Source organism: Fomitiporia mediterranea (genome assembly GCF_000271605.1).
Source record: "Fomitiporia mediterranea MF3/22 unplaced genomic scaffold FOMMEscaffold_14, whole genome shotgun sequence".
Lineage (NCBI taxonomy): Eukaryota > Fungi > Basidiomycota > Agaricomycetes > Hymenochaetales > Hymenochaetaceae > Fomitiporia > Fomitiporia mediterranea.
This window is the reverse complement of record NW_006760399.1, coordinates 1550636-1577002: the sequence shown is the minus strand read 5'-3', so window position 1 is coordinate 1577002 and position 26367 is coordinate 1550636. Positions and strand designations below refer to the sequence as shown.

Sequence of the window (26367 nt, the reverse complement as noted above, 5' to 3'; positions counted from 1 at the left end):
ATTCATTACCCCTTTTAGTTTAGTGCCAATTCCTTTGTAGTGTAAACATAGACTCTCCTACACTGACTGCCACCCCTACTGTCCTACCAGATCAGTAGTTACAAGCAGAACTAGCTTAATATGTGTAGACCTCTATCTAAGAGGCCTTTACTAACCACATGCCCTCAGCCCCTTTAGAACCTATTCTGATTGTTCTAGAAACTATAACCTGTTCTAGAAAGAAAGTGTATGTAGTCTACCCTTTAGACTTTAATAGGTAGTACTTTGAGAACTTCTAGTACTAAGTCAAACTATACATAGTTACTACTTCAACCAATTTATTCTCAGATCTTAATTGTGTCCTATTTGTCCTCTCCTTCATAAAGGAAGGCAATGTGGCCACCTGGGCCTAGAACTGGATCAAAGGCTATTGGATCAGAAGCCTGATCTGACTTTAGAACAACAAGTTGTACTCAGAATTTATGAGGCAGCTCTGTACTTCCTTCATTAATCTGAATAAGAAGTACAATGTGTAGAACAAGCTTGTGTCTCTGTAACAGGGTAAACATTCTACTGATACCTTCTTTCAGGAGTTCAATATCCTAGCCTGGAAGGTAGGATTTGTACTCAGGTTTGATAATGTTCTTATTAGAATGCTTGAAAAAGCTTTTCACCCAGAACTGGTTAATAAGATTCTTAGAATAACACTAGAACTGGTCACTTACACTAAGTGGAAGACACACACTATCTCCTTCAACTAAACCACAGTTTGAATGTGTCAAGTCTGTACAGAATGCTTACACATGTGTCTGGCTCTAACAGTTCTAAGCTCTTGAATCAATCTGCCTATAATTTACAATCAATCTGTTCTAATAAACATTAGAGAAGCCTGAAAGTAAGGAGTATACTTTACTTACAGAAAGTCAGGACACTAAATTAAGGACTGTCTATAGAAGTAACAGTATATCTGTCAGGTCATTAGAGTAATGATGAGTAACAAGCAGGATTTGTAGTAAGAAGCCTTTTCTACAAATCCAGAAGTTACCTTAGAACTCCTAAACCCTAACTATGTACTCTAGGATTTTGTAGAGACTCAACAGTGAATGTAGTACTAAAGGGCTATGACTCAGATTTTTTAATAGCTACTTTTGATTCAATAGACACTGTAGGATTAGAAGTAAATAAAGTAAGAAAAGTAGAAAAAGTAGAAAAAGTAGAAAAATAAATTAACAAAATTATTTATTAGAAAGAAAAAGTTGAAAACAAAAGTAGATAGTTCTCCTATTTCTTCTGATTCTTTTGATTCTTCTCTTTACACTTTATCCAAGTCTAAATCTGTACAATCTAACCTACTACTTCTACATTCTAGAATCTTAGAACATTCAGAATACTACCTAGCCCTGTTTACTACTCAGTAGTTTGTCCATAGTATTAAGTAGGGATAGTCTCAGCTGAGTTTGTAGCTGAGGACATGAGTCTGTCCTTGTTGAAAGAGAGAGGTTAATAAGGAAATGTTAATACATATACTCACCCTCTCAGACAATAAGACTGTACAAGCTGTATGTTCCCTTTAGAACAAGTAGTAGTTTATTAGAGAATGTTCTAGACACTAGCTCTAGGTCCCTGTCCTCTTAGCTCCCTTCTCAGGATCCCCCCAGATCTGAACAATAGCTCTGGTAGACAGTAAATACACTAGTTTGTACATTAATAAGGCCTTTGTACAGGAATACTACCTCCCTACTTAACACATTCTACTTCCAATCCTAGTATACAATACAGACAGAACTCTGAACTAGAATAGTTGGATCACCAAGTTTGTCCAACTATAGATAACTATTCAGGATTATAAGGAAAGTATTAAGTTCAGAGTTACTAACCTTGGAAAGACAGATGTCTTTATTAGATTCAAATGGCTCAAGACTTACAACCCTACTATTAACTAGTTAAAGTAGACACTTGTGTTCAATCAGTGTCCTGAGTCTTGTGACTACCTTGTACTACTGTTCTAAGTAGATACAGATACTTCTAATGTTACTAACAGTTCTGATAAAGGTAACTAGTTGTTCTTCTTTGACTAGGATAGATATGTGGATACATATTCTAGTCAAGGCAGAACAGAGTCAATCTGAAGGATGTCTAAGACAGAACCAGTCTAGAACCCTCTCAGAACAACTCTACTCTAGAATACACATAGACCCAGCCTGTCAGATTTTGTCTAAGAGTTCTCTAAAGTCTTTAGTAAAGAGGAATTCAATCAGCTTCCTAAACACTGTCTCTAGGACTATACAATTGAATTGACTAAGGGTTTCTAACCTAAGGATTGTAAGGTCTACCTACTCAACAGAGACAAGTAGGAGGTGCTTGACAAGTTCTTTCAGGAAAATCTTTAGAATAGCTAGATCCAACCCTCAAAGTCCTCTATAGTCTCCCCTTTCTTCTTTGTCAAAAAGAAAGATAGGAAGCTCTACCTAGTCTAGGATTATTATTGTCTTAATAAGGGTACTGTCAAAAACAAGTACCTACTCCCTCTGATTCAGGAGCTCATTAATAAGATATATACATCTAGAGTTTTTACTAAGTTGGACATTTGATAAGGGTACAATAATATTTGGATCTGAGACAGAGATGAGTAGAAGACTGTATTCTGAACTAATTACAGATTGTACAAACTGACTATAATGTTCTTTAGACTAACTAACTTGCTTACAACATTCTAGTCATTCATGAATCACATCCTTACAGATCTGATTGACTTAGAGTATGTTAGTATGTATCTGAACAACATTCTGATCTTTACTCAGACAGTTGAGCACTATTACTAACTGATCTGAGCAGTTCTACAACAGCTCTAAGATAATAAACTGTTCCTCTAAGAAGTAAAGTACTCTTTTGTATAAGAGTCAGTAAATTATCTAGGCTTTGTAATTAGTAGAGGAGAGGTCTATATAGATCCAGCAAAGGTAACTACAGTTCAGAACTGGCTACAACCTTAGAACCTGAAACAGGTCTAAGTATTCCTTAGGTTTGTAAACTACTACTAATACTTCATTCAAGGCTTCAGTACTATTGCCTGGCTCCTTTACAATCTTACTAGCAAAGATGTTCCTTAGTAATAGGATGATCAGTAACAGTCTGTGTTTGAGTCCCTCAAGCAGGCCATTACTAGCAAGCCTGTATTAGTAGTTTTATGTAAGGATTTGATTTACTGGTTTGTATTTTATTATCACTACATTGCTGATTGCATCAGATCATTACACAGTAGGACCCACAAGTGCATATATTCTCATTATAGTTAGTTACACTTTCTCCTCATGTATCTACACATGTATACCCTTATAAAAGACAGTATTGACTGTTGGGTAAAGGGGATTCTTTTCCCCTGACCCCTCACTCAAGTACTAGGTTATCCTAGTCAGTAGTTGAGTGAACTAAGAGTGATTAGAATTCTCTTATGAGGAATAGTGAGTTTCCTTACATATTTTTGACTGTACCCACCTAGCACTGAAACCTCTTACTGGACACTGAGGAACCAAAGGGTCTGATCAACCCTAGGTCTCCCTTGTTGTCTAGTACCCCTCAGGAATTTTTAGTGAGTAAAGTTACAATTTTCGAGTAGAAACAGAGACTACTTACTAGATTGGCCCCTAGTAGGTTCACAATGCTTTAGAATACTGTGGAATGCTTCTGGAACACATTAGCACATATTGATATGGACTAGTACTAGATACACTGGAGGTTTGCATTGATTGGATGGGTCAAGGACCAGGCATCCATGATAGTGAAAAGGAACAAACAGGTGTGTATTGAGTTTACAAGCAATGGACAACAAGATTATCCATTGAATATTGATTACAATGTGGCTGCTGAGCCTTGACTGACAATTCCTAGAGGGTACCCAAGTCCAGATATTAATACTAACATGCTAGGAAGTAAGTCCTTGTCCCTTGTAGGCTGGAGGCAACCTAATGAACCTATACTAGGTGATAAGTCCTTGTCTACACAAGGCTGGAAGCACCCTAATAAACTAGTACATACTAATAACATAGAACTAAGGCATGTAACTGTACCAGCACATATAGTTAGACAAACACACACTGTAGAGTAGACACTAGCAAGTATTGACACTACTAGGCTCAAAGAAATAGCAAATAGTAGTACAGAGAGCAGAAACACTCAAGCAATTGAATTCGAGGATTTGTCCAATTGAGTACAGAAGGTTGAGTTTGAGGATTCAACTCACTAAGTACAGGCAATTGAGCTTGAGGATTTGCTCTATCAATTTCAGGCTACTGAGTTTGAGGATTCACTCAATAGAGGACAGGCAATTTGGTTTGAGGATTCACCAAGTCAATATAGAGAGCTAACAGTAAGCATCAAGGAATTTGCAAGCCAGTACAAGAGTTACAGAGTACATATAGTCAGTATCAGTGAGAGTATGGATAAGTATCTAGTGAGCACACTTACTTCAGAACAGAAACACATTGACAACAGTAATGTAGAGGGTAGTAAGACACTTAAGACCCTTTTAGGCAGTAAAGAAAGCAGCCAGGACTCAAAGAACAAGAGTAACAGATAAGGCTAGGAGAGCTAGGTATTAGAATTACAGAGATCCAATAAGGAACAAGATTTCTAGAAGGCAAGTAAGACCTTCAGACACATTACAAGAGCTAGAGCGATTGAGATAGACATAGAACATGTCAGCCCATTCCACAGTTCAATAGACATCAACAATTTGAATAAGAGAATGTACAAGTTCAATAGAATGTATCAGGAAGAGGAGAAAGCAACTCCTTCATCAAACAAGAGTGGACTTGATAGTATAGTAACAGAAAAGTGTGAAATGCTTCAGACAGGCTACAGAACAAAAGCCAGACATGCTACAGTACCTACAGACAGTAAAGATCAGAACTATTGATCTAAGAGTGTAGAAGAAACACTCAAGAGTCTAGACAAACAATTGCATTTGTAGAAAGCAAAAGGAAAGTACAAAGCAAAAGGAAAACACAAAGCACAAGGAACAGAACAAAAACTGGAACTGTTAGGCATTCAATACAATTGTGAAATCAATTCAGACTATCCAAGCAAAACAGACATTGTATCAACAGAACAGTACTTTGAGGATAGTAAAAGTGAACACATATTAGAACTACAAGGATTAGTACTTGATCCAGAGGGTGAAAACCAAGCATACACCTACAAAATCAAGTGTTTAACCTCATACATAGCAGATATCAACTATGCATTACACAGGAGCAATGTACAGGACTACTACAATGGATACAACACCCTAGCCAGGTCTAGGAATAAGAGAGAAAGTGAAATACCTAGATATATACAGTCTCAAATGGAAATACCAAGTTTTTCAGGATATCAGAGTATCCCTTGCAAAAATAAAAGGAACAAACAATCCTATAGCAATACTTTGTGATTGAAAGCAGTCCCAGGCAAGGCATACACTAGTAGTATTAGTGAGAACAATATTGATTCAGAGTACAGTAAATTACACAGTTCAAAGCTACATATTGAGCACAGCAAGTATAAGAATAGCTCAAGTAGTAGTTCAAGAATGAACAATGGACACAAGCATAGTGAAGTACTGAATAATGTTCAGAAAGGCAGATTTGCATCAGTAAGACCTTCAGAGAGCCTAGCAAAGAATAGCTATGTATATAGAGCAATACAGAGCTCTAGGATACAGAGAAAGGGAAATTTCGACCCAGGATCAGACCCAGACAGTAATAATTCGGATTCCTCTTCATCCAATGACTACAATCAAAGTAATGCTTTATTCGAACTGTCAGACATTGATTTGAGTAATACTAAAGCTACTAAGAAGTGTAAGAAACACTTAAGGAAGAAACAGAACAAAGAACTCCTCAAATTAAAGATACAGATGCACAGTACAGAACCAATAGCTCCTACAGTATACTCAGGTGAACCAGACTTGCAGAAGTATACAAAGTTTGTTATTGAAGTCAATCAGTACATGAAACAATCAGGACTTCATCATTTCCCTAAGAGCCAAGTAAGGATAATGCTAGGTTTTATCAAGGGAAAAGTAATGAATTTCTATTTGCAAAAGATTGCAAACTATGAGTATCAATGGACACTTGCTCAATTCTTTAGAGGACTTATGGACTTTTGTTTCCCTTCCAACTTTGCTGAAATACTGTGGAAAGAGTTCAATACTTTGAAACAAGGTAATAGGAATATTCAGGATTATTTGTACAATCTAGAGATGAAAGCTACAAATCTAGGAAACATTTCTTAGCAAGATTTGACTAGACAGACATAGTATGGATTGAATTCCAAGTACCAGAGGCAATTATGATTAGATTGCTTAAATCCAAACACTGTAGATTATTCAATCTTCAAGGATAGGCTTGAAAGCATTAAGAAAGCAAATGAATCCATAGGAATCAAATGGCATATAGATTCTAGACATCAATTCCATCTGTAAGGACACAGTAATGATTCTCAGAGTGATTATTTGTATACAGACAGTTCTGATAATTCAGGAAACAATCAATTCACTCTACAGGATAGTGAAAGTAATGATTCAGACCACAGTGACTCTAGTCAGGATACTACACATACAAGCAGTATAAATGCCAAAGGAAAGGCCAGGCAATTGTATTATCCATTGAGGAACAATGACTAGTATGAAAGCAAGACAGGAAACCATCAGAGAACATACACTACAGGTTTCAAACATTATTCCTAATTGAAATTGGACAAAATGAGAGTGAAAGGACTATGTTTCATTTGCAAACAAGATGATCACTTAGCCAGGAATTGTTCTACTCACAATACAATCAGATTGAACAACACACAGGATGATTGTTCATCATCTAGTAATGTCAGTATCAGTTACACTACTTTAGATAAGTTAGTAGACAACTTGGACAGTAAGAACTACATAGAATTAGAGTTGATTACAGACTATGACACAGATTCTTACATATCTAGCAGTGATATACATGCTTTATTGATTTGGATACTTTGTGAAGGCAATACTGAGGATTTAGTAACAGAACAAGAGAGTTCCACAACAGAACACAAGTTCAGGCATGCAAACAACACATTTGAAAGGGTGAATTCAGTATATTCAAGACCCTATAAGACTATAGCACTTAGGCATCATACTACAGGCATCCAGTATAAGAATAAACATTGTAGGAAGTCTAAACATTGAGACAGACAATTGTATAGTACATACAATGACATTTTATACTTGAAAGCACAGGCATACAGTGTAGAAAGGATTCTACAAGACTACAGATATGTATGGCACATGGAAAGGACTAGGAAACACACATACAACTATTGTTTCAAGGATTCTAAGACACTACAGGTGTAAGGTAACACATACATGAACACTTCAGAGACACTACTACCAATTCTTAGAGCCACAAATCAAAACAATACTCTTAAGAAATACAGACTGTTTACAGACAACAGGAATGCATACCAGGACATTAGGAAAGGACCTGAGAATGTTAGACAATCAGAATATAACCAGCCAGATAGTATTATAGTTTACAAGGTGATGCAAATAGTAAACTGTGCAAGCAGGACAATCTATCAAGCATTACTAGACTATAAAATATGACTACTCTTGGATACTAAGAAATATTTCAATCCAAACAATTCACACAGGTATTCTATTAAGTTAGAAGACTATATCATACATCAGAAGACAGACATTAGCACATTGAGCAAGGAAAAGTGTATATACATCAGGAATACAATGATACTGCTTCAGAATAAGTATCAGACATGAAGATACATTGACAGCAATAGAAAGACACAGACATACACATACACAGTTGATTCTATTCAGTACAGGAAGGTATTTGAAAGTAAAGAACTGCTTCAGACAATTTCAGGACTAGTAGAATGTTCAGACATTCAGGCATATCAATTCTACAATATTGGAACAGACATTTCCAGCTTCAGGATTGAAGAAACAATTAGTACAGAGTATGATCAAAGGAATTCACATAGAACAATGTTCTATAAGGCACAATTGGATGTTATGCTATGAAACTATTCAGTTCATGATGAAGAATTGTTCAGAAACATTGAGACCAGCTCAAAGTACAAGGATCTATGATATACATTGTATCTACAGCAGAACATAAGGTATTACATTGTGAAATACATCTTCAGACAGTTAGGATTCATTAGAATAGACTCAGGACACTCTATCAGACATATTATGAACATTGTAGGTACTCAAATAGATGCACTAGCACACATATACTTAGGATACATAGTAAGAATCAAGATGTTTGAGCTATAGGATGACAATTACAATCTACAGGATGTAAAACCACTACAATCTATGTAACATAATGATAGTAAGACACTACTGAGATCAGGAACAATCACACATTGTATGGAACAAAGTACAGAAGTTTAGAGGGCAACTTCAAGCTAGAGAACAGGTTCAGAACCTAGACAATCTGCTCAATCTACTCAATCTGCTCAAATGGATTATCACACTGCTTTAAGGGAAAGCAAAGGCAATACACATACAGCCAGCAAATATTAGAGCAATAGTAAATTAGGAATGATCAAACAGACTATTTGAGCATTCAGGCATGATACTTTAATGATACAGAAGGAAATAGAGCACCAGGAAGCTCAAGGACATCTATTAAACAATAATACAGTTCAATCTACTCTAGGAATGAGTAGTTACAATCAGTTTGAAGTACGAAATCATGCAAAAGACCTCTCCAGTCACTACAGATATGTTCTAGGACAGTACCAGACGTTTTACACTGAAAATGAAGTCATATTTTGACAAGAGGGCAAGAGGCACATGCATTACATTGTATACACACTCTTTGAGCATACAATCATGTTTGAACATACATTTCTCTTACATGGATTGTTACAGAACAATTTTGTGAAAGACTTTACAGTACCAGACAGTATCAGTACTACAGGAAACAGGACACATGATAGGTACACAAGGAAAGAATACATCAGTACAAGGACAAGGACACAGAAAGACAGGAAGTCAGCATTAGAGTGTATTGATCCACACATGAATTTGCCAAATGAACAAGAAATTGGTAGCATACACTCAGGACTTCAGACAGTGCTACTGTACATACAGACAGGACTTTTCATTGAGACATACATGGAACAACACAGTATACAGACAGTTACAGTATTCAGGAAAGTAGAGAACACTACTTAGACATTTTGTGATAGAACATCACACTATGAGACATTGAAAGTATACTCAGATGATTCAGGAATCGAATCAGTTGACTTACAAAGACACAAACGAGTCGAGACACAAGGAAACAGTATGAGAATACAGTAGGACATTCATTACACACAGAGATACCACACATATACTCACATATCTAGTGATATTAGGCTCATACCTTATGATCTCATTGAATTCAAGACAATATTTTCATTCAAGGACAGATATTACACTCTACATTACACTCTACAATTAGTATTTAGACATCAGGCTCAACAGGATATCCAGTTTTGCATCACAGTTGGTTATTACATGTAAAGGAGTACACATTCAGACATATTCTATCAATATGAGTGTAAGGCATTACATTTGCAGGAACTAGTCTATTAGAAAAATTAAGGACATAGTAGAGGAATTTTGGAATACATCTCTACTATCTATTATTGTATTACTATCCTACAGGAACAAGAATACACACAAGGTCAGCTAGAAGCTACAACACTAATACATTCTATTGAGGAAGAAGGCTATAGCTTTGTTGATCAGGGATTTACCTCTGTGCTTCTCAAAGATGTAGGAGAAGAGAATATTTGCAATTACTATGCTGCCAGAATTTCCATTTCTGTACATATTGATCTACACTGTGTGTCTCAGAATACTCAAGAGCCAAAACACTATATCTCCCCAGGAACTCTACTGATTCTCTTTGAAAAGTGTTGTATTAATAGCAACAATGAAGAGGCAACTTTTCTACTAATTGACTATACAGTAATATTGATATGTTTAATTCTATTAATGTTTTATCTAGTTTCACATGGTTCAGAACTATACTACTCACTATCCAGAATGTCACCACTGTCTCAATACACACTGGATCAACTTTGGATCAGTTCAGAGAGGTAGTAATACATTATGAGAATGTTTCCCATATGCATGGGCAAGGTATTTTATTATTTACTTGCTACTAACTATTACTTTTAAGTAAGTTTTCTGCCTTTTTACTAATTTTTAGCATTTAGGACTAAATGCTAGAGGGCAAGTGTAAGGATTTGATTTACTGGTTTGTATTTTATTATCACTACATTGCTGATTGTGTCAGATCATTACACAGTAGGACCCACAAGCATATATATTCTCATTATAGTTAGTTACACTTTCTCCTCATGTATCTACACATGTATACCCCTATAAAAGACAGTATCAACTACTGGGTAAAGGGGATTCTTTTCCCCTGACCCCTCACTCGAGTACTAGGTTATCCCAGTCAGTAGTTGAGTGAACTAAGGGCAATTAGAATTCTCTTGTGAGGAACAGTGAGTTTCCTTACATTTTAACAGTTACAGACAAGTTCTAAGTCAAAGCTAACTCTTCTAACTTTACAAATAGAGTAGTACTGTCCCAGTTCATTGACAGAAAGTAGTGTCTGATAGTGTTCCAATCAGAATCCCTCTCTGTAACAGAACAGAACTACTCTATCTATAATAAGGAACTCCTTGTAATTGTCTGTTCCCTAGAGGAGTAGTATTAATATCTCCTTAGTACTATACAGAAGTTTAAGATTTAGAGTAATCACCTTAATCTCTAGTACTTCCAGGCACCTTAGAAGCTCAACCACTACTAAGCCTACTAGATGTTAGAACTGTAGAACTATGACTTTGTACTAACCTACAAACCTGGAACACAAATGATAAAAGCTGATTTACTCTTAAGACAAGTAGGTTATAAAAGGAGGGAGAATAATAATGAAAATCTTGTTCTTCTAGACAATTCCTGTTTCACATCCAAGACAATTTGAGAGATCTGACTCAAATCCAAGGATGTTAACTTTATCACCTACATACAGTAAGCTCTGAAACACACACAGGACTAGGTTGTAGTAAAGTAGTTAGAGAAGTAGGCTAGAGATTAGGAGGAGGATAAGGATGGACAGGTTTACTAGAAAGGCTGACTGTATGTTCTAAAGGATCAGAAACTGTAGGAGGACATTGTTTGAGCTCATTACAATAATCTGACTATAAGACATTCAGGCTGACACAAAACACAGGAACTTATTACTCAGAACTACTAGTAGTCAGGAATGTAGAGGGAAATCCTAAAGTATGTGACTGGTTGTAATACATACTAACAAACTAAGGCCTACCAGACAAGGGTTCAGACTCTCTTATATTTGTATTAGATTCTGGATCACTCTTAGGAAGAAGTCTTGGTGGACCTGATTAGTAAGCTACCTGAGTCTTAGAGCTATAATACTATCTGTATAATTGTCAACTAATTCTCTAAGCAAGTCTACACAGTTCCAACCTAAACAGAACTCACTTCTAAAGGTATAACATACATTTATTAGAATCATGTCTTCCAGTTGTACAGACTCCCTCAGAAGCCCATTCATAATTACAGACTATAATTCAAGTTGAAATTCATGTGAGACTTGTATACACTTCTCAGAATTCAAGGGAACCCTTCTACTGTCTATCACTTACAGACTAACAGTCAAACTGAGTAAGTCAATCAGAAGATCAAGCTCTACCTCTAGATGTTCATTAATCATTAGTAATCAGATTGGTCTGAATGGTTAGCTCTAACAGAATTTGTGTACAATAACTAGTAACACTCTACAACAGGACAGTCCCTGTTCTTCCTCAATCATAGGAGACATTTGTACTAGGGGACAGTTCCAAACCAGAATACAAAGTAGAGTACATAGTAGATACTAAGCTAGTGTGTAGAAAGCTCAAGTTCCTTATCTACTAGAAGGAATACTCAGTTGAGGAATGTACTTAGAAACCTGCTAAGAACCTTGCCTATACTCTTAAGACAATCTAAGATTTCTATCAGCTTCATCCTAGTACTCTACACAAACTCAGCCTTACAGATTTCTAAGCCCTACTGTTCTGACCTATGTCTGAGCCACTAACCAAGCCCTATGTTCACTAATCAGGACAATTGGTTTTAGAGGGAGGGTAATGTTATGGTTCTCTACTCTCTTACCTTCAGTTCTAAGGGTTCTACACTCTTCTGTACCAGAACTCAGGACTTCTGTACCTTAGGAGCACTGTCTATAGACTATATGTGTGCTGACTCTTACTACTACCCTTCCTTACTTTATTATTCTATTCCTTTGACCACCCCTTCATTCTCTGTTCATTCTATAGTCTCTTACCCTTTGTCTATCCCTTCATTCTTTGTACCTTTATCTTTGACATTCCTTTCTTTTATTCTTTGTGGCTTATCATTCTTAGTAGCTCATACTCCCTGAGTACTCTTGTATAGTTTAGTATATATAGGCATACAAGATCAGACTAGTCCTGTAGTCTTGATCTTGTCTACTCTAGGTAGTCCTGTACTCTTAGACTCACTCTATATACTCTACTCTTGTCTTACTCTCTCTCTCTGCCTGTTTTACAAGTTCCAACTATGTTCTAGTACTTATGTTCTGTATTTCTGTTGTGTAGAATAGTTATAGCCTGAGTCCCCTTGCTGAGCCTTTGGGTCCCCTCTATACTGTCACTAACATTTTCTAGAGAAAAGTAAATTACTTTGTCTGTTACTAACTGTTTACTTATTTGTCTTTATATAGAGTTACTATTAAGACTCTACAAAACATTACTTTCTGTTTTAATAACAGTATTATACTATAGTAACAGGACTTGCTAGCAGGTGTACAGTTAATAAGCTGGAAATTGGCAGAATTATTACTTAGTATAAATTAATTTAAAACCTATAATATATAGTATTGTTCTAATATTTCTAGTATTTTATAAGACTGTAGATTATTAGAGAATATTAACCAGATTGAAAGGGATCCTATTCATACTAATAGAATTAATAGTATATATTAATTAACATGTAACTACAAAAAGTGTAATAAGGAAATTAAAAGAACAAAACTTAGGCCCTACTTGGTTGTACTGGTTACACAACTAGTGCCTGCCAAATTCACAACCACTAGTTATACAACCAGCAGTTGCAAACCATCAACCATCAGACATGCTCAGCTACACATCTGGTTTTGTAGTTGTGTAACACTGCTTGTCCCTTACTACAGTTGAAATTGTCTTATTGTATAATGTTGGGAGAGAGTAAAACCTAATACATTATACAAATTATGTATCATAACAATACATTTTGGCTGAGAACTTGACTTTTGTTCTGACCAGAAGTTATACATTATACAATACATGTATTATAATAATATGTAATAAGACAATTTTGACTGTACATCTGTTATACTATGTCCTCTACATTTCCTTGTTACTACTTCTCTCTTGTATTGTATTCCCACTTGTATTCTACTGGAAATTTAATAATCCAAGCTTTGAATGTTTAAACCAACTATAATAATATAATATATCTGTCATATATGCTTAATTATATGTGTATATATACACCTAAAGTCCTAACTTATGTTTCTATTTATTTATTTGTGTCTCAATTATATCTACACTGTATAGTACTTATGTTAGGACACATAATTATATACTAATTTGAAATAGTGCTCTACACTATAGTGTAATTTACAGATACACTTATAGTGTATACACTTACACACTGTATTGTAAGAGAAAATTTTAGCTGAAAATACAGGCATATATTTACACACATATACATATACCATAAGTAAAAAATTTCTGTATACACTGTATACAAGTATACAGTATTACTAAGCATATTCTCTAATTAAATACTAAGTTTGAGTTTCTAAACCTTATTTACTTTACTTATTTATATACCAAATCATTTTAATACTATATAACAACCTTGTTTAACTTAAAAAGTACTAGTATGAGTACTATGGTTAGTATGGTTACTACAGTACATCACATGAAGGTTTAGAGCTGTCATGTGATATTAACTCACAACACTCAACTGTCTTATTTCTGTGTGTAAACAGTACTACAATACATTTTCTTAGCTCAGTAATATCAAGCATTTGTTTTGAAAGATGATAGTGTACTTTTATGAGCTATTTTAATGTAAAGTATCTTGTTATATTTGGCACAGTGTATATGCCATATACACTGTATACAGAAGTAGTGTATTGTATATGGGTCCTGCTGACCCAGTTTACACCTGTAATTATATGTGTGTAAGCATATACACTACACACAGAGCACTAATTTGAAAGGATAAATGATGAAAGATGAAGGGAAAGTAATGAGTCTATACACTATACTACTTGTGACCAAAGTGACAAGGTTGGCACTGGTGGTTGACAGCTGCACCGGAAATTCCCGGCCATCAACCACCAACCTGCGGTTGCGCGACCAGTGCAACCGAGCATTGTACTCGATCGAAGGTTTGTGTAACTGCGGTTACTGTGGTAAGGAATTTCAACTGCGGATACAAAAAACTAAAGTCGTCTGCTACCACAACATCGACCAAATTGCTATTTCGTCATCAGCAGCCCCCTTTTACCACTCATGCAATCTTTCTTGTCCTGGGAAGTTTTGTGGTAATTGACTTAATACACTGTCCATGCAAGCAAAGAGCTCGTGAATGCAATCCTCATTCACTGTGACTCCCGCACAACATGTCATTGCAGCCTTCGGCGAGAGGAGAGTAATAAGAGCTTTCTTGGTAATTGGCTCCAAAATGCATGTCTGAACGATAGCGGGGAAATTTCTTGTGCAAAAGCAGTAGATGCAAGGGAAACAATTGAATTATTTAACTACTTATGTGTATATTCGTTTTTTAGCACCGAAATTAACGTCAATGCTTACTCTGTCTTCGTTTCTTGCAGCTTTCTTGGTCTGGTACTCTGCAGCTACAGAATTTTCTAACTAACACAAGACATTTTGGAGCATGGATCAAATATTTGCCATGGGAGAAGTTCCGTATCACCTGATCATTCATCGTGCACAAATCTGTGTCATTCCGTTCCTACCTTCCTAGCTATCAGTGCGCATCATGTCTACCGTTTTGAATACGACAGCAACACCCGGATACGGGTTTGCAGCATCTAATGGCGCTGATTCGCAGGACACGCAGCGATCGTTCCTATATCCACACCATTCTCTAGGAACAGCTCGCGAACTGATTGCAACGGCGCAAGCATTGGTGCACCCACGAGGCGTTGGGATATATGCAACCGATGAAACACCCGATGGAATTGAGGCTCGACTGGTAGCTGCTCACGGAGATGACGGTGCAGGGAAGACATGGTCTGAAGAAGAGAAGAAGGAACGTAGACGTCGATGGAGGGCTTGTCTCTATGAGACTCTACCGACAGGTAAGTCCATTTTTACCATATTTTCACCCTACTGAATCACTCCTACAGAGTATATATCAGGAGTGATTTTATACGACGAGACTCTTCTCGATTTCAAACTAGCATCTGTCCTATCGGCTCGAGGTATCATACCTGGTGTTCGTGCTGACACCGACTCCCATCCTCTTCCTATCTCACCATCCGAGCCGGCAACGCAAGGATTGGACAATCTTCTCCCGCGATTGCGTAACGCACATGCTCATGGGGCCAGGTTCTCCAAAGTGAGTGCAGTGAGATAATGATATGTATTGACGCACGTTGACATGCGTTCGGTAGTGGCGTGCACCTATTCTCTGCGATGCATCAACTCTCCCATCGCATGCCGCACTCGAGGCCCAGGCTGAATCACTCGCACGATTTGCTTCGATCAGTCAGCAGGCCAGTCTTGTCCCCATTATTGAACCCGACGTAGATTTTGCGGAAGATGCGAGCTTAGCACGTAGCGTCGAAGTGCATGCAAAGATAATCGCAATGATTTATGCTAGATGTGCTGCATATGGGGTCCTCATTGAAGGCTAGCTCTGTAGCTATGTCATAATTTGCGAGAGTATTCATTGTTCATGTCCAGGGACGCTAATCAAGCCGTCATTCCCCCAACCTGGTCTGAAACATCCTTCAAGAGCTAACACAACACCTGAGGAAATTGCAGAAGCAACAGCTGCAGTTCTTGCACGTGCAGTACCTGTTGGTGTCGCAGGTGTCGTATTTCTCTCTGGTACGCCATCTTCTCCTCTTTCGAGAGTTTGGCAGGAGCTAAATTTTATTATCCCTTCGAAATGTAGGCGGTCTTCCGGATGAAACAGCGGCTTTATACCTCCAGAAAGTCAATGTGCTCGTCGACAAGGCGAAAGCGAAAGCTGGGGTGGAGCCTTCTCCCTATGCACGTCTCCCACCGTTGTCATTCTCTTTCGGTCGCGGACTTCAGAGTGACGCAATGCAGCGCTGGGTCCGCAATGATGAAGATGGTGCTCGTCAAGCCTTCCGTGTTCGTGCAAAGGAATGCTGGAAGGCAGCTAGAGGTGGTAGAGATAATTGATACGAAGGAGTGAATGCAACTATAGATCCCATATCACTGGAGTTAAAGAAGAAGTGCTGCTTCTAGGGCTGTACCGACATTGTTTTGCAAGTCTTTACGCATAGCACAACTGAGGAATATACTTATCAGATGACAAACATTGTGTTATGTAAGTGATGATTCTGACAAATTTGGCTTTTTATTCTCACGACTACTGTCAAGTCTCTTCAATTTCTCGCTATTCTGCAATCATGACCTGCCACCGAGTACTCTGAGTCTAAGACTGTTTCTACTCTCAATCATCCTTGTACAAGCACGTAGAATATCGGTAGAGGCGTAAATTCAATGGAGATCTTCGTAAATCCTTGTCGGATCACACCTGCAGTTGTCGTATGCCACCGCATCTCATTGTCACCCTCCCAACAGCAATTCTGTGGTTCTGAAGTTAAGTAGTGTGTTCTAATGTATCTTAATCTTTTTGTGAAAGAGGACTGACCTCTCTATGTAACCTCCGTCTAGCAGTTTGCTTGCAAGGCACAGACGCGTTTGCGGCTTCTATGAGTTTTATTCCATGTGCTCCCTAAAAGCTCCTACACTTATAGCATACAGTCTGCCGACAGCGGTCCAGGAATAGCAATTGGAATCTCCAAGTTATCCCCATACTGACTTCCATTTCTACGATTTTCACAATTGTATTGCTCATTCTAATGTCGCCGTACCCCTTCAATGAGCTAGACTGCATCCCTTAATCTGTTTGCACTTGGACGTTCCGTTCTCTCTCGGGCTTGGGCCTGTCTCGTGCAGCATGGGTGGTGCTCTCATCTATCCTAATGTCTCAACTCGCGCCGTAATCTTCTCCAACAGTTCCGCGCGGCTTCGGACACCCAGATCTCGCACTCCGACGATTCGGGATTGATGTCCTTACGATAAGAACAGGGTCATAGACGTGCTTCTTCTGTACACATGCATTCTCTCGCACTTGTCCCTCAGTACGCAGTGCAATTTGAAATTCATGTTACACAAGAACTTCCAGAAGGTAGCTTGTGTACGAACGCTCAAGTGACTAGCCCACCTTGGCCTGTTGTTCTAACAATATTCTCTGCTTTCCGCGCTTAAAATCCGCCCAAATTGAAGGTACCCTTATTCTTAATATGCTCGCTGTCGCGATGGTCGTGTGTCGGCCCCCACGGAGGTCGTGGTCTTACCACAGTATTCGTCTACGCCTCTATCTGGAATCTGTTGGCAACCTCACTAAATCAATGCTCACAGAGTCATTTCTAACTTGAAGTCTGTGTCAGGGAGCCTCAACAGCGGACCAGGTTGAGATGCACCCCGAAAGACTCTGGTCTACAATATCTTAGCCGTTCATTACTACAAGGAAAAAAGATCGTTCGGGGAACGACGGAAGAATTTTCTTCATCCACCGCCGCAATTCTCGCACACTGCAATCCAAGAAGTGTATAAGCTCGAGCCTTCTGGCTTATGTGTCACAGTTTGTGTTAATCAGTTTAGGGTCACGTTTATATCAATGCTAGATCTAGGGGACGAATCTGATCACATTGATTCCAGTGATTATACCACCATGAATTTCTTGAGTCCTTTTTTTATCTTGTTGACTTCGTTAACTTAAAGAATTATTAGAGATAATAACCAGTTGCAGCTGGCAGATATTGACGTTGATGGACATGTAGCAGACGAAGCTAGCAGTAGACAGTGGCTCGGCGAATACTGATATTCTATACTCATTACACACTTTGATAGAAGGGCATTCATCATCATGAGACGCGAGCAAAATGCAAAGAGTATCGTAAAACGCGCCGCGGAGCTCTATATTCAGTCGGCGACCTGCGTGCTACATGCACGTGTCGTCCTTGCGTTGACATCGAGCCCAGGGGAACGGCGATACAGCATAATGATGTTACTTGGATGGTGTTTATTTTCTAACCTGTGAGCCTGAATTCCTTAGCCGATTAATTACCTTCCATAACACTTCTGTCTGATTTAGTCTGAGGTGATTGCACAGCGGTACTGCAACGTGTATTCGGCACGCCCCATGCAAGATAACGTTACAACTTGTCGCCAACTACATATCAGAAGCAGCTGGTAGTGAGTAAGCCACATTCGAGAATAATATATAGGTCGTCCCCACTATTCCCGATGTGAATGGCTTACGGCTTGCTCACAGCTTCTGCAGAGCGCGCATCGTCATGAGGGTAAAGCACAGTGTGGTACGACGGGAGAAGGTATGCGCAGTACACCACGGGAGAAGGTGAGACTTCGAACAGAGTCAATTTTTTATCCATTGTCGGATGATGACCCCCTACAATCTTTCAGGCTTCCATGTATACTTGGCTGTTGATTTCTGTGTGCTTCTCTCATTACTATCATTGCAATCATGTCGCAATGACACGCGTCAACATGGCAGGCACTGGATTTTTTTTGGCACAGTCCAATTTGCATGTACCTTCTCCAACTGAGACGCTGAAGGTGCACCGAATTATCGGTGCATATCATTCGGGACCCAGGTTCTTACAGTTATCGTTAGTGTCCTAATTGCTCGGTTTCGAGTCATGGCGCTCAAACACAACTGTTCTCGCCGAGCAACGCGTATTTGTGGATTCTGTTTGAGAGTAGATCCAACAAATTAAACTAGTGTGATCTGCATATTCGACACAGCCACTAACGCCCTGGAATTGATTTGCCTCACCGAAAACGCGTGGTACAATATTCGTACGCTCCTCTTTTCTCGGAGCTATTGCTCCTTTTCGTAGGTGCATCGCCTAAACCCGAGTGTTTCGAATATTCTCTATTCTTGTAATCGTGTGATACGTTTTGGTGCTCAAAGCCCCTGCCGCGCTGGCATTGTGTCGCCTCGCTCGAGCCTCGTGTATCACGCAACCGCAGCTCTTCGGCAAGAATGCTTTATGCGATTGAGTGGAGAGCCTTCAGATGAGGAGTGCGTAACTTCGGACGAAGGCGAATTGCTGGAATTATGGAAAGTGCACATAGACCTTCATGGACCAACAGGATTAACGCTTCTCGAACAGGGCCAACAGCCAGGAGACTAACCAGTCTAACAAGTGATTCCGAGGTTCGTAGTCTATACCGTTCCTGTCCCTCGAAGAGTTTGTGCGCTGACTCTGCTGAGGCACGGCAGGGATATCGCTACGGCGACCAGAAGATCACGGGAGAAGCTTGTCATGCTGTCATGCTGTCGCAACTAGTGCTCATTCAACCAAATTCGTGGAAGTCAACAGTTTCTCATTCGAGGACAAGGAGATCAGTCCGATGTAAGCAGTTGCAATGCTACCTTCAGCGCCAATTGCCAGGTGAGTAGATTCCGCGCTCCACTGCTCGCGAAGAACAGCTCAGATTAGTGATGAATTGCCGAAGAATTAGGAGGTGGCAGCTAGGTTGGATGCGACTTCCGCTTCAAGCTGGAGAAGCTGGGGAAGTTGCATTAGTGCAGTGCATGATGCATACCTAGGGTTAAATTAGTCCGCTCTCACTCCGTTGGATGACTGATAACGGTGCGCAAGATCGCGCCAGGGCTTACCACATTCCTTGTAAAGATGCGACTTTGCGGAGAGTGTAATGTTTGCATTGCATTTGCCATTTACAAAGCAAAGTTTGTCTATAAGGCTAAGACAAAAGTGGATCATATGCTCTCAAAGCTTACCTTGTCAAAGCTTACCCTTGTATCCTCTTCATCCAACTTCATTCATTCAAGTAGAAGCTGAAGACGGGGGAGGCAATGCGACTGGCAACAAGGGAGGGCTACAATGAATGGTAATGTGTATGGCAAGAAAGGGAAACTCAAAAGATCCTCGGCGTGCTCGGCTTATTGATTGTCTCTATACTTGTCATACACGCCTTCGTGCCGTGTCGATGATCAGAATGAGCGTTGTCTGGCTGGGGGGAGATTGTATTGAATTGGAAACGGGACAGAAATTAAATATATGGGTTTCAAATGCATATGATTTCCAGAATCACATTGTTCTAAAACAGATTCACACACAAACAGTCGCTTATACAATGTATTGGCCCTAAGAACAACTAGTAATACGAGCCTAACTATTTGTTCACAATACACTTCCGTCGATATGCATAGGTGAGAAGAAAGGGTGTTCCCGGAGGTACCCTTAAGTCAAGAAATTACGTTCAGTGTGGACTTCCAAAAATGATATACAGGATAATAGGTCTAGCTTCTCGTATATTTGTTCCGCAGTGAGCCTGGACTTTTTGAGGGTCTCTAGCGGACTCTCGGAGGATACCGACTGTTTTCAGGAGTGGCGCGTTACGCGAGAGGTTCGAGGGAAAGTGAACGCGTTCCATGGGCGCATGGGGGAACATCTTGCTCGGATTGCTTGATGCTTCACACATAACCGATTCCGGGTAGAAACAATGCAGGTTCGAGATGGAGGAAGAAGATCTCATTTTGAGTTTCCCAAAAGCAATATGCGGGACCATGTGGTTTGATGATGTGTTCCGTTCCATTCTTGAGTGTGCGTGCGCATGCATGAAGCCCGGGATAAGTAGATGGGTAGATGGATAGATATCAGAGAGATCATTTTGAACAGATTTGAGGAAGACTCCGCAGGAATATGCGACGGATTCGAAACGGTCTTCGTCCGCAGCGCCGGAGACGCGAAATGCGAAAACGTGTTAGAGGCGATGCTTGGAGCGACGGCGGCGAAGGCCTCGTTGGACCAACGCCCTAAACTGAATTGAGAGATAAATCCGTCGTGGTAATTCAGATCGGGGGACTTGCGACGTTGCAGCAAAAGAACAACAAACAAAGGGACATAAAACCGACTTACAGGCGACGGTTGGGAGAGTCGTCGCAAGTCGAACTTGCATTTTGGTCTGAGCACGCACTGCTCTCAATTTTTTTTTCTATTGCACACACTCTTCGCCTCACTGTCGAACTTTTGTCGGCAAGGAAAGGATGGCAACGTCGGCAGGCGGATTAGGAAGTTTCGACGAGCGTAGATCGGGTTCCCACGCATGCTCTCCCATTTCTCCGCTCCTTGAGACACAATGTCCCGCCGAACATCTCTCTCTTCATCCCTCATCTCTTGCACTTCTGCCACCAGTCTACACCCATCTCCCAGCACAGGAACACCCAGAGGACCTAAACGTGGCGCGTAACTACTGGCAGTCATCTCACCGAAGAGCTTACAGCCAAGACGGGCACGAGCCGCTCGCACGACATAATTACCAATTTGGTCAGGCCTCCCCGGAGACTGATACTGCTCAGGACCTCGAAAGCTCAGCCAGGAATTACCACAATCTGGAGTACGCGACTGCGCCAGGGGGAAGCGCTGCTGCCTTCTCCTTCGACTCCAAACGGGAAGATACTAGGCCGTTTGTGCCTCTAAGTCGACACTCTCGATCACTGTCCGGCAATCTCGGTCATCCTCTCCCCTCAACGACTTCGGACTATCTCTCATCTGCAAGCATCCAGGGTCTCTCCAGTCTTGCAGAGGCAGCTGCCGAGAGCTCCACCGCCTCGTCCTCCCGTTTAGCAAGTCATTCAATCTCCAAGTCAAGAAACACGGTAACCGGTTGTTACTCCCAACTCCCAGTCTTGGAGACGCTAGGCGACGCTGCTGATTTCACTCAATTCGACTCCACTTCTCTTCCTGCCAAACTATCTGCACCCGAGCACGACTTTACTCATTCTGCTGGTGAGCTACCGTCAAACGGTGGGAGTAGTAACATCGGACCAGCCCGTTTAAAAAAGCAACGTTCATCAAAGGGAAGGGAACGTGTACGCATCGAGCTAGCTCCAGACCAGCCGCCGACAACTCAAGGCAAGCCTCGCGAGCGCGTCTATGTTGCATGCCAACAATGGTGAGTTTTGATCTATTTTTATTTTTATTTTTATATATTTTTGTCATCGATTTGCACATCCTCATCGGTGCCTGAAACTTACTAACTCATTTGTTGCGATGCAGTCGAAGTCGCAAAATCCGCTGTGATGGCGCGAAACCCATGTGCCACAACTGCAAGCAACGGGGGACGGGTATATGCGAGTTTGACTCTATTCCCAAGAGAAGAGGTCCTGACCGTCAACCTGGGGCGCGTCAGCGGCATGGGAAAGTCCCAGCTCCTCGCACTCGTCGAAGGGCTCAGTCAGACAACAAGCAAGAATCCCCCCAGCCTACGCGCGGAACTCCGTACTCATCTGACCATCCCGAACGCGACGTGGGCGCTCCGCCATTGAATGACCAAAATGCCACGTGGGCTCATCTTCCTTCTCCGCCGTCGTCCGCGAGCCCCCATGCTAATCGACTCGCCTTCGAACATCTGGCCCCAGGATCATCGGGTTCAAGCGCGAGCGAAGCCCAATACGACTATAACAATATGAACATTCAACCGTTCGCGTATAATGCTCCCCCAAATAGTTATGTTGAGAGCTCTCTCGGGTCCGAATCTAACCAGCGAGTCCTTCTTCCTCGCATTTCCACGGGATCTCATATTCATGCTTCCACCGCATCGCTTTCCGACTCTTTTTCCCCAGACACCTGCACCCCAGTTTCTTATTCGGTGTTCAACAACCCCTTCGGCGGTGGTGAGGCAGTATCTCCGTACTCAACTGCACCAGTCGGTCTTGTTGCGCCGGACGAAAGTCGTGGAAGGTTGGATAGTGCTACAACTTTGGAAAGTTCCGCCTCGCCTGAGTCTATGGGCTTTGATGGTTACGGCTCTCAAGGAATTGAACTCGCACAGCCTGTAGTTGTCAATCAGAAACCAGCAGGTTATGTATTGTTTACGGACATCGACGCGCTCTCAAGCCAACAGCGAAGAAGCGCCGAATACATGGCAGCATCCGACCAATGTACGCTACCGTCAAGAAGAGATAGCTTTACGAATGTTGTATGTCGTTTGCCAGCTTTCCTTGCTCACACACCATGTATTTGTGCTGATTATTGTTGAGTCACCTGACTCGTATAATCCATACCAATGGGCCGTTTATCAGGGTCAGGACTCTAGCGCAGCTTACATGTCAACAATTGAAGATGAAGAAAATCCAGTAACTCTTGAGTTTAGTATCACGCAGACTCCGTCATTGGATTTTGTGCGTAAGACTTGGTGGGACTCCTTGCTCGATACATACTGTTCAGAAACATATTGTACACCTGCCATTGCTACTCGATATCAATCTGCATACGGGCTGTCAGTGACTATCCCGCGGGGAACGTATGCCTCTGGCTTGGCTCGTCAACAAGTTGCGCAAATTATTGTCCGAGATCTGCAGTCGCTGTTCAAGGATTCTATTTTCTGGTTCGCATTCGTCAATGTTCCGCTCTTCTTCGGGACCTTCTTTCGTGCAAGGGAGACCATGCAGCCGGCACTCATACTTGCGGTGCTTATGTTCTCGAACTATCTGCGGAGTAGTGCAGTCGAACTAGGGTCAGAAGGGATGATGCGGACAAATTGGTTGAGGGACAAAGCCCATGCAGCACTTGACGCGAGTGTCAATGCTTCCTGGATAGATCCTGGTCTTGCTCAAGCAGCATGGGTACGTAGAGTTACCCTAATGGTTCTGACCTTTGCTCAATCTTGACTTTGTGTCCGTTTTAGCTATTGGCGTTGTTCGAACTCTCTTCACAACCCATGCGCAGCGTCCCTCGCCTTCATTCAGCTATATCGACATTGGACAACATCATACGGTCACTAGCTCTTACGTTTATCGATTTCCAAGATCCCTCTGTGTCTGTGCCTACAGATTCCGCAGAGACGGGGTTCTGCAGTTCCATTACGTCGAACGGTCATGTGTCTCACATTTTGCCCCTGCCATTGTACAACAGGCGGCCTGTTGCAGGTTTGCGGATCAAGTCCGAAAACTCATCTCAGCTCCTGCAATATCATTCTTCTCCGAGCCCACGTACGGTGGTAGACGCCCTTAACCGCTCGTTATCGAACGCTCGATCTCCTTCCGAGCAGCCATCGTGCATCTGTAACGAGCTGAGCTTGGGTTATAATTGGTCCGAGGCGAAAGAGCACGTCCCCTTTTGGCTCAACTCGCCCGCTTGGAATCCGTCTTGGACAGATGCGGAAATCAGACGCGAAGAATGCCGAAGACTCTGTTGGAACACACTGCATTTATTCGCTGGTTATACGACGTATCGCACTTCGTTAGGATTGGCCACTCTCGATCTTTTCCTGCTCCACCCTTCAAATGTAAGTCTATTCTCAATTTATTTATATTTCTCCTATTTTAAGCGACGTTCCTGTTTTGTTCCGTTCCCAGGTCCATAACATTTTCCCCGGCGAGAACCTCGCTGATCTTTTGCCACCATCGTCCCGTGCCTTGAGGTTTGATACAGTGTGGGCTTTGTACGCACGTGCCATTTTGCTTTGGCATGCATGCCTACGCATTCGAAACGTGAGCGATCGCGAACGCGCAGTCTTCGCGCAGTCCGTTTGGCTTGAGGCAGACGCAATCGAGAACGCACTTGACGGTCATACATGTAACACTGAACGAGCCTTCCTATATCACGGCCGCGAATACCTCTTCAACGCACGCATGTATGTCTCCTCCGAGTTCCGCCGCTTTGTACCTCATCCAAGCCCGTACGTCTATTTCTCTCGTTCATAATTCGTTTGATGAGCTATGATATTGAGTACGTTCGGTGCAGTGAAATGTCCGGAGCTGTTCATCGAAGAAAGGCCGAAGAGTGGCGTACGTCATTAATTTCCTTTACTTCTACTTCTACAGAAGCACATTGTTGCTAACTCAATCAATTTCAATCCTATTATCTTTTATTGGTATTTTCCATTAATCCTTGGTCCACGGATTGAAAATCGGAAAGTCACACATCAAGCGACGATCGCCAAACGAAGCATGCAAGGCCTCCAAGCACTCACAGGCGTCCGTGGTACCGTGCTTGCAAGACGACCGTTCTTTTGTTTCTGGTTCATGGGCCATGTCTCGCGATGCCTCCAACTTTGGCAAGTGGACAAGACACTTACGGTTGCTCTTGAGCTTGCGAAACATTTCCTTGCGCCGATTAATTATCTTTCGGCGCTTTGGCCTTGTGACGGTGAGTAACTGTTGTTGTTTAGAATTAGGATAACAAGGAACATGAGACCATTCGTTGCATTTTCAGATCAACGGATGCAGTATGCTGGCATTCGAAGACAACTCGAAGACGCTTGTCGCGAGGCGGGCGTTGCACTCCCTCCTCCTATAGACCCTACCTTCCCGCTTCCACCTAGTTTGACAGGTCTACTCTAATTGCTTGGATACACCGTGCCTTTTTTTACTTTTCTTTTCAGAAATGGACCTGTTCTTTGACTCAATTCGGACTTATAACTGACTCTGACTTTGTTGTATCGTATCTTACATTTCGCATTTTTGCAACGGACCTTCGCCTTCGCTTTTCATTCCCTTCTCTCACCAGCCCCCATCATTTCGTTCCAGCAATAACCGCTCATAACACTTCCTGCATTCTTCGTCTGTTGCGCATTTTTTCGGATCAATTATTATCACGTCTCGAGTTGTTCTTAACTGTTTCTTGCTTCTTCTGTGCTATTCGGACTTCCCAAATAATCTCATAACTTCTTTCTTCCCTTCTTGTCTCGTCCTTTTTTCTCTTCGGTTGCTACGGACAATCGAAGGACTGTCCTTGATGGACCATTTTTATGGAGCAAATTAAGTACAAATGTCTTCTTACCCCTTTTCTTTTGCTTTTCGTTCTACTTGATGGAATTTACTTTGTCGGATTGGAAATAAACAACGACTACATGCCCTCTGTGTTCTTGTAGTTGATACTATGATAGGTTTCAATGTAGCACGTATACTTCTTTACTTTTTTTTCAAAGTCCTTCGTCACGAAATGGCCTTTAGTTTCCTTCTGTTACAAC

At 41.1% G+C, this 26367-nt stretch overlaps 3 protein-coding genes across 3 annotated transcripts; all 3 read left to right on the top strand.

Moving 5' to 3' along the window:
- Window positions 1–15115: 15115 nt before the first annotated feature.
- On the top strand, window positions 15116–16838 carry FOMMEDRAFT_170809 (aldolase; the record flags this gene model as incomplete). Its single annotated transcript, XM_007270833.1, has 5 exons — window positions 15116–15437; window positions 15486–15697; window positions 15753–15990; window positions 16045–16191; window positions 16259–16838. The coding sequence occupies 5 exons, from the start codon at window positions 15116–15118 to the stop codon at window positions 16510–16512; spliced, it is 1173 nt and encodes a 390-aa protein (XP_007270895.1). The 3' UTR covers window positions 16513–16838.
- Window positions 16839–18268: 1430 nt separating this feature from the next.
- Window positions 18269–19559, top strand: FOMMEDRAFT_161297 (uncharacterized protein; the record flags this gene model as incomplete). The annotated part of the gene is made up of 4 exons (XM_007270832.1): window positions 18269–18438; window positions 18515–18601; window positions 18677–18734; window positions 19263–19559. The coding sequence occupies 4 exons, from the start codon at window positions 18269–18271 to the stop codon at window positions 19557–19559; spliced, it is 612 nt and encodes a 203-aa protein (XP_007270894.1).
- A 2660-nt stretch (window positions 19560–22219) lies between these two features.
- Window positions 22220–25738, top strand: FOMMEDRAFT_95074 (uncharacterized protein; the record flags this gene model as incomplete). The annotated part of the gene is given in 9 exon segments (XM_007270652.1): window positions 22220–22347; window positions 22452–23043; window positions 23543–24019; window positions 24082–24273; window positions 24355–24681; window positions 24752–25074; window positions 25140–25183; window positions 25314–25548; window positions 25567–25738. Coding segments are annotated over 9 exon segments (2490 nt in total), but the record flags the coding sequence as incomplete, so codon positions are not given.
- Between the last annotated feature and the right edge of the window lie 629 nt (window positions 25739–26367).